Here is an 8,547-nt window from a genome sequence, read left to right as displayed (position 1 = left end):
TAAAAACACCAACACAAACTCGCGAACCGTTCGCGAACGGCTTTATATATGAACGAATACGAACAATAAATTTTGTTAGGTTAGGTGTTTGTGAACAGTTGCTTGTCTGATAAAAGCTTAATGGACGGACGCGGACAAGGCTTTTTTTGGTTTGGTTTGTTTAGAGCCCTGTAACCGAGAATGTGTTTTGTACACACTAGGTATTGCGACCTGACGTGGAGCTTAATTTCATGGTAGATAAAATTACAATTAACAGACACGGATCAGCGTTGCTCTTAGAAGGATCAAATGGATTATGTGTTATGTACCTGTATGGGCGTTCTTCATCAAAAGATAGTGCTGTTATATGCAGGTAATTAAATAAATATTAACCTTGCAATCTAAATTGCTTTTGTTATATTGCTGCACTTGAAAACACTTTCATTCTACTGATCTGCAGGACGATATCTGTTGGCTCAGATCTGTACCTCAACACGAACAATGCTATACGAACTTTGAAAGTTTCATGGCACCCTTATAGTGATACTCATCTTGGAATTCTATCTTCTGATTCAGTTTTCAGGTCTGCAATGAATTTTCATGTCTCATTGGTTGTTTTATTTAGTTGTAGTTTATGACTGTATCTCGCATTTTGTAGGCTTTATGATTTGTCCTCAGCTATTGAGCAACCAGAGCAAGAATATTACTTACAGCCTGTTTCACGTGGTAGATCAAGGAATGCCTCATCAATATGCCCTGTTGACTTTTCTTTTGGTGGTGATCATTTGTGGGATCGATTTAGCGTATGTTGGCTTTTGATTGTTTTTACATTTTAACATGCTTTTGCTATATCTATTGCTCAACTACTCATAATGTTTGATTCTGCAGGTTTTGTTTTATTTAGTGATGGTGCAGTTTACATTCTATGTCCTGTTGTCCCTTTTGGGAGGTAAAGGTGCAAACTTGAAATTATATATGTTCCTTTCTAAACAAGATGGTTTGATTTAATTTATTTATGTATGTCGTTACAGTGTGTACAAATGGGAGTCCGTATTGGAGATTTATAGTGATGCTCAGATATTTGGACTGAATTCTGGTAGCTCAAAAGCCTCTAGTAATGCCATCCTGGCAATTTCTTGGCTAGAAGCAACATTTCCTGAATTGTCCTAAACAAGCAGCAGAAGGCGGGAATCAACCTGCATTAAAATCTACCCTTATGCTCTATTTGATGCATCATTTTCATTGCAGGTATCCCTCTTTAACTACTTTTAGTATTATTTAAAAGAAACGTCACACAGTTTTTATAAAACTTAGGGACCTTTGCATAAAGTGTACCATGGAAATGAAGAAGATACTGAATTCAAAGTTACTGAGTGTGAGGGTCGAGCTGTCAGTTTCCTTTACAAGGCAGTAAGCAAAGATTCAATCCTTGTTACGGTTTGGAGTGGCGGACAGTTACAAATAGATGCATTAGCTGATGAAATACAACCTGTTTGGATGGTGGGTAATCATCCACGTATATCTGTTGATTCTCATAACCGAATAGTCGGTTTTGCCATGATTTGTGAAACACAATCCAATGAGCTATCAGTTATGTCGTTTGAACAATCGTCTGATAAAAACATCTGTTTGGGACATTCACCCCCGTTGTTGAAATTGGCCACTATCAATTTAGCCCTTCCCGGGAAAACCGAGACTGGCTCCATAATTTCATTGTTTATTGACCCACTCATTCCCGAGAGAATATACTGTGTTCATGATGGAGGCGTGGATTCAATAGTGTTGCATTTACTTCCTTTCACTAATCAGAAGAACGGGATAGATGATGACATGAGACCCCTTACTGTGCAGTCGGTTCTCAATACGTGCCAGGTGGAATCCTCGGTGTCGTCTCTATATGGTTTTGTGGCGTTGGCGGATTCGTTTGGATGTTGTTGGATTGTGGGACTCACGTCTGGTTTTGAATGCATTGTCGTTGGGATGGAAAGTTGGAATCTTTTGTTTCCTGCTCGTGTTGATAAAGAAAAGAAATATGAAAGTTTGGAAGAAAATGTTGGTACTGGAGATGCTACTATTATAAGTAAAGAATTACTTGCCGGCCCGAAAGTGGTTATTGTGCCACCTACCTCACCGAACCCTGTTGCTGCTGACTCTATTGAAGGGAGGTCAACTCTTCATCAGTACTTCAAGCTTTTTCATGAGAACTATGTTGAGTATGCACATAAGGTAAGCTGGCAGTTTTGACCTTTTACTTACAAATTGGTAAATATTAACTATTTTTTAAAACTGTTTTTGGAGTTTGAAATTCTTGATGCTTTATGTGGTTTCTTAGGTTTATTTTGAGCTCAAACACCATGGACCGCAACTAAAGAAAATCATTGACGAACAACATGCTCGGCTACGTGAGGCGCAACAAAAGCTGGCGAAAGTTGAAGAGAAACAAGAAAAGTTGGAAAACCGATTAGATCGTGCAATTGAGACTCATGGCGTGTTGGAAGAATGGTTGATAAACCTGAGAAACCTACCAGGAATCCACAAGAAACCATTGTCGAAAGCAGAGCGGGAGTTCAAGATGGAGCTTGGTAAGTTGTTTTCAAATATCATCTTTCTTCTTGTTTGACCAAGTCAACCCATTTTGAAGATGGTTTTGTTTGTTTTATGCAGACAGATTTAGAGGATTGGAATTAGACGCGCTGCACACGACTATAGAAGCTATGAACGGTCGAATAAAAAAGATATTCTTCTTTTTCTCCGCAAACCAAAAGACCAAATCAAAGAAGGCGGATTGCACTTGCAGGGAGGAGGAAGGGGAATGCTGAAGATGATGAGATCTCCCACCTCAAATCCGCAATCGCAAAGCTTTCTTTGGTCAACAGTGAAAACACCAAAAAAGTCAAACTTGTGGATTCAGCTTTGAGAAACCGCGAAAGCACAAGTTGAGGAAAGGTAACATGCTACAACTTCGTTCGAAATCAAGAATTATGTTATTACTAGCTTTGAATGATTGTTAAATGCTGAATAACTTTTGTGTTGGCATTTTTGATTTTGAGTTCACCTTTAAACCTCCAAAGTTGCCTAGTGTACGCTCTTCAAGAAATAGTGAAATTATATGCCCTACTTTAAGTGCCCGTTCGGTCTGGTCTAAAACCGACCAAAAACTGAAACTTCGGTTTTTAGTTTTTTGAAAAGCGTTCGGTTTAGTTTTCCCAATTTTTGCTATTGTAGGTTGAAAATTTTCTACCGATAAAGTTGACTAATAAAACAATGAACCCTGGTCTAAATATATTGTTAAATATATTTGAGTTACACGTCTATTAAATATTTATTAGCTAAAATAAAAAATAAAAATCTATACATTCGATTTGGTAATAATAACTAATTGATTATTATACTTATGGGCTAAATATTTGTGTTACGTACCTATTGAATTTTTATACATTACTTAATATATAAATTAAAATTTATAGATTCGCTTCGGTTATTCGGTATTTATTACATGCAAAACCAAAACCGAGCAGTAAGTTCGGTTTTTATAAAAAACATAAAACCTTTTTTTTTTTTTTTTTTTTTTTTTTTTGGTTTTGGATAGTTTTTTTAGCTTTCATTCACTGATTAGGTTGGTACGCACCTAATTTAAGATGACAAGTCTTAAGTAATACTACTCTATAATGCTTATATTCTTAGCTTAAATGGTTGAGTTGATGCATCAAAAAACTTTAATAAAACGAGGAATCTATTATGTTCAAGTCACACCTGGTATTGTGTTCAAGTCACACCTACCCGTGACAAAGAATATGGAGTTTCATGTTGGCCAGCCAACGTGGTTTTATCACATATGATGGGTTTCCTCCCGAGGCCCAAGGGTGATCTCCGGTACTCGGAAAATATTTGATGAGCGGGTGGGCTAGTGGCCCTTGACCTGTGATCCGTTAGTGATCCAAATTAGTCATTAAAAATTAAATAATACTCTACTCTAATAGTATAGCCAATTATATAAATATATTATAGCAATAAATGAATACAGGCCTTGATATTATATAGATAAGTTATTGGGCTAAGATATAATAAGTATGTCACTGACAAACCCTAATTGATTCATTCACCTATATATATATATCATCATACGCACAAATTAGGAAACCCACTATCAACATTCTAACCAACACATACGCTATATCCTTCTATTACCTTTGCATGGCGAATCCGTTTCATGAAGATATAATATTTGTAATATTGTCAAGATTGCCCGTAAAATCATCGGCTCGTTTTCGGTGTGTATGCAAATCATGGCTAAAGTACATAAACGATCCTTACCTTCATACCATTCATGTCAAAGAAGAACCCACACCAATATTGTTTCAACTTGTTCCTTGTGGTGCTCCGGATTACATCAAGATCAGTTTTTTGCATGGTACTACTAGTCTGCGAAAGAAGCCGGTTTTGGAGTTGGATTTTAAGCGTCACTTGTTCGGGTATTTGCGACTTGGTGCATGCAATGGGCTAATCATGGTGTGTACTAGACATGAACTCCACATCTCTGAAGGCATGTATCGGTTTGCACTTATCAATCCTCTTAAGAAAGAACGTTGTGATTTGCCACCCATCCCGACCAAGATGATTGGATAAATTGACTCGTATTGTTCATACCACTGGGCATCAGTGATTGGTTTTGACGATTCCACCAACACTTTAAAGACAGTGTTTTTCGCTAACTTAGACCCAGAGGCTTATGTGCCATGCACCATGGTTCATTCTTCGGGATCGAGCTTTTGGCGAGAGGTAGCCCAAAAACCTGCTTATCCGATAAAGGGTGGAGGTGTATTTGCTCATGGACGTTTGCATTGGTTGGCGTATGCGTTCGATACATTCTCTATTTCTGTCACTGACAGAAGAATATTAGTCTGGTTTGATGTGAAGACAGAGGAATTCGGTTTAACCGACCACCCTCCCAAGCTAGAAGAAGGAGACAGTTGGTTTGACTATAATGAGTTAGTTTATTTAAACGGTCAACTTGGATTTTCGTATTACGGCCCCTATGGTATCAAGATCTGGATATTGAAGCAACACGAAGAATGGGTGTTGCACTGTTCCTTTAATATCAGTCCTATTCAGCCGCCACCGTATAACACATATGATTTGAAACTTTTGGGTTGTTGGAACAACGATGATGACATATTATTGAGGAGCCACAATCTAATGGAACGGTTGTTGGTTTACACCCTCAAAACTGGTGATTTGAGAGAAGTTTATTGCGGCGATTCATGTAGAGGATCGATCCAAATGTACCAAAGCAGCAGCTTGTTTTTGCTCCCCACAAATGCTTTATTGATGATATGATATGAACTTATAATATTTCAAAATCTTGTTCTTGTTTGTTAGTATAATGGATTACCTTGTTTGGTTGAGGGTAATAATTAAACTAGAAAGACGATATGTGTAGTGATAGTTACTGATACGTATAATTATTATACAGTTAGTCGTGCACAGCTAAAGAAGGGGATAACCGTAAACGGTGAACGCAACCGTCTTGAGGTGAGTTTCTAGCCCCACTTCCTTTTTATGTTTTCGGGGCTGTGTGCATACTCGATGTGATAGTTAATACACTTACCTTAAGTGGTAAGTGTATGCCTTGTATGATTTATGTATGATGATTGCTTGACGGTGCGTGAACGATCTTCGGATATTGCATGTACCGTCAGGTGGTAGAAAAGACATGATTGATAAGTATGATGTAAGATATGATGTATGTATGAATATAAGATGTATGCATAATGCATGTATGTTATGATTATGGCACGTGAACGCTCTTTGGAGATTGCACGTATTGTCAAGGAAAGTATGTAAGAACAGGTACGGTACAGTTGCATGAAACAACGGGACTAGACCCTAATAATATCTGTGATGGTAGGGACCAGACCCTAATAATATCTGTGATGGTAGGGACCAGACCCTAATAATATCTGTGATGTTGGGGACCAGACTTTATAATATCTGTGATGTTAGGGACCAGACCTTTATAATATCTGTGAGGTTATAGAGCGGAAGGCTCTTTAAATAGGATGGATAGTTACGTATGAAAAGTAAGTATGAATGATGTACACCCCTTCGGGCACGTGTGCAAGTATGTGAACAGATTGTATGTCGTATGATTAACTATAGCTCCTCAGCGTAGCTGACTTTTAGTATGCACGCAGATGAGTAGAATGAGGCAACTTGCTTGAGGGGAACCACATGGCATGGAATTGAAGACTCTGGCATCTCCATGAAGTGTTATGTTATGATGATTAAAAGACAATGTTTTATGTTTTAAATAATTTGAATGCCCGTTAAGACAACAAAGTATGGTTTTGTAAGATGATGGTTTGAATGTTTTAATATTCCGCGAATGTTTTTATTAACTCTGATATTATGAACTGTGTTTATGAGTAAATCCAACACCAAAGTAGGGCTACCGGTAACGGGGTCTTACATGATTAAAGTGGCTTAGAAGGTTTTTAATCATATACTTAGTATTTAGGTTTAATCATTAAAATGTTTTTTTAAGATAAACGGGTAAAATAAACGAGTCAGCGACCACGTCAACTGGTTAATGACAACTCATCGTCCCCGTCGACTGATTAATGACAAGTAAGCGGCCACGTCACTAATGACTTACGTCTGGTTAAGTTTTCGTTAACTTTGCATTCACTGGGATTATTTTTTTGCCATTTCAATAGTCGGAACTTATATTTGCCAATTGGGCATAGTTTGAATTATATGAAGCCAATTTTTCATAAAATATTGGCTAAAAAACATTGAACCTAGGCCTAAATTATTTTGTTAAACAATAACTGATCGAATACTATAAATTTTGATTAAAATACTTGAGTTATATATCAATTAAATTTTTATTAGTTACTTAAAATGAAAAATAAAAATCTATAAATTCGTTTCGGTAATAACTAATTGATTATTATACTTATGGGCTAAATATTTCAGTTACATCTATCAAATTTTTATACATTACTTAATATATAAAATTAAAATATATACATTCAGTTCGGTTTTATAACATGCAAAATCAAAGCCGAGCGGTAAGTTCAGTTTTTATAAAAACATAAAACCAAACCGTCAGTTTTCTTATTTTAGTATTGTTTTTCGATTTTGGATCAACTTTTTAGCTTTCATGAACACCCCTAACTTAAGTTGGCAAGTCTTAAGTAATACTATACTCTATAATGCTAATGATTCTTACCTCAAATTGTTAAGTTGATGCATCAAAAAAGTTTACTTTATAAAAGGGAAGGTATTGTGTTCAAATCCCCGTAATAAAGAACATGAGGTTTCAGATTAGATCAAGGTTTTCTCATTTATGATGGGTTCTTCTTGAGATCAGTGGCGGATCCAAGAAAATTTTCTCACACGGGTCAGAAGTTTTTTGTATCCGTACACAGTTAACCATCGCTATGTAAATTTTTTTTGGTCCGGTTCGATCATCGGGTCGGGTCGAATTGTGTCTATAGAAAAAATGATAATCAAAATAAAGAATTATATAACAAAAAAAGTATGAGAAACTTCACTATAAATGCATAATTATTGAATAATATATCTAGCTTTGTTCTATACGGCTTTCATTTTCTGAAATCTAAGCAAAACATCATAGTTTGGCATTTATAAGCAGGTTTTTTCTTAATGAAATAAATAAAACCATCATTTAAACTCTCACCACCCATATGATTACGCTAATCGGACTTTACGTACTCCATCGTCGAAAAGCAAATTCAACGCATACGGTTGCAATGAGTAGTAATGGTACGAGAGCTAACTACAATTAACGAATAAACAATACACCAATGCAAATGAAGTATGTGAGCGTGAGCAAAATAATGTATAGCCGAAACAATTTTTTTTTATTTAACGAATAAACAAAACACTTAATCCATTAAATTTACCTGACCTATTACTTTCGCCATCATACTTCTTCTTTTTAGTTAGCTTATATGTAGATTAAGCTGGGAGTCTGAAACTTACGCTTAAAAAGTAAGCATATATTAATTGAGCATTTGAGCTTAAACTTGTTTCATATTAAACACAAATTTAATTGGTGTTATTTTATATACATTTATATAATTAAAGTTGTAAATATGTAAAAAAAATTATTAATGCCGGTCTCAAATTTGTTCTTGAAATTCCAACAGGGTAGTTGTGCGTTCTCGAAATCAAACAGGGTAGGAGTCAAAACTATACAGGGGTCGGTCGAGATTTTAACACATATATACTTGTAAAAAAAATAAAAATTCACAGGGATGGGCTGACACCCCTACTCAAACTCAAAGGGTGGCTACGCCACTGCTTGAGATTGATCTCCGGTGCTTCCGTTAGTGATCCAAATTAAATTACGAATAAACATATTAATAAATACATACCGGGCCTTGATTATATTATAATGATAAGTTATTGGGCCTAATTGATTCATTCAACTATATATATATCATCACCGGTCATCATTCATGAAACGCACAAATTATTAGTAAACCCACTATCAACATTCTAATCAATACATAGGCTTTAACCTTGTATTACCTTTGC

The 8,547-nt window shown here is 36.0% G+C and overlaps 2 protein-coding genes and 1 pseudogene across 3 annotated transcripts; all 3 read left to right on the top strand.

Annotated features, from left to right (window-relative positions):
• Positions 1-200: 200 nt before the first annotated feature.
• LOC143603176 (nuclear pore complex protein NUP88-like) lies at positions 201-3,180 on the top strand (annotated as a pseudogene). Its single transcript, XR_013147999.1, has 8 exons — positions 201-352; positions 440-562; positions 638-786; positions 868-928; positions 1,011-1,227; positions 1,294-2,205; positions 2,312-2,561; positions 2,644-3,180. The product of XR_013147999.1 is annotated as a nuclear pore complex protein NUP88-like (transcript).
• Positions 3,181-4,173: 993 nt separating this feature from the next.
• LOC143603175 (F-box protein At5g49610-like) lies at positions 4,174-4,605 on the top strand. The gene has a single exon (XM_077080058.1). It carries the CDS (start codon positions 4,174-4,176, stop codon positions 4,603-4,605), a length of 432 nt encoding a protein of 143 aa, XP_076936173.1.
• A 117-nt stretch (positions 4,606-4,722) lies between these two features.
• Positions 4,723-5,316, top strand: LOC143603174 (F-box protein At4g19940-like). Its single transcript, XM_077080057.1, has one exon. The coding sequence runs from the start codon at positions 4,723-4,725 to the stop codon at positions 5,314-5,316; it is 594 nt and encodes a 197-aa protein (XP_076936172.1).
• The last annotated feature ends 3,231 nt before the right edge of the window (positions 5,317-8,547 follow it).

Source organism: Bidens hawaiensis, unplaced genomic scaffold (genome assembly GCF_021521415.1).
Source record: "Bidens hawaiensis isolate Kalapana, Puna unplaced genomic scaffold, B.hawaiensis_p1.1 tig00060953_1, whole genome shotgun sequence".
Taxonomy (NCBI): domain Eukaryota; kingdom Viridiplantae; phylum Streptophyta; class Magnoliopsida; order Asterales; family Asteraceae; genus Bidens; species Bidens hawaiensis.
This window is presented reverse-complemented; position numbering and strand designations above follow the sequence as displayed.

Bases quoted from the DNA above. Each gene is read 5' to 3' on its own strand.
- LOC143603175 (XM_077080058.1), top strand. From the start codon at position 4,174: ATGGCGAATCCGTTTCATGAAGATATAATATTTGTAATATTGTCAAGA.
- LOC143603174 (XM_077080057.1), top strand. From the start codon at position 4,723: ATGGTTCATTCTTCGGGATCGAGCTTTTGGCGAGAGGTAGCCCAAAAA.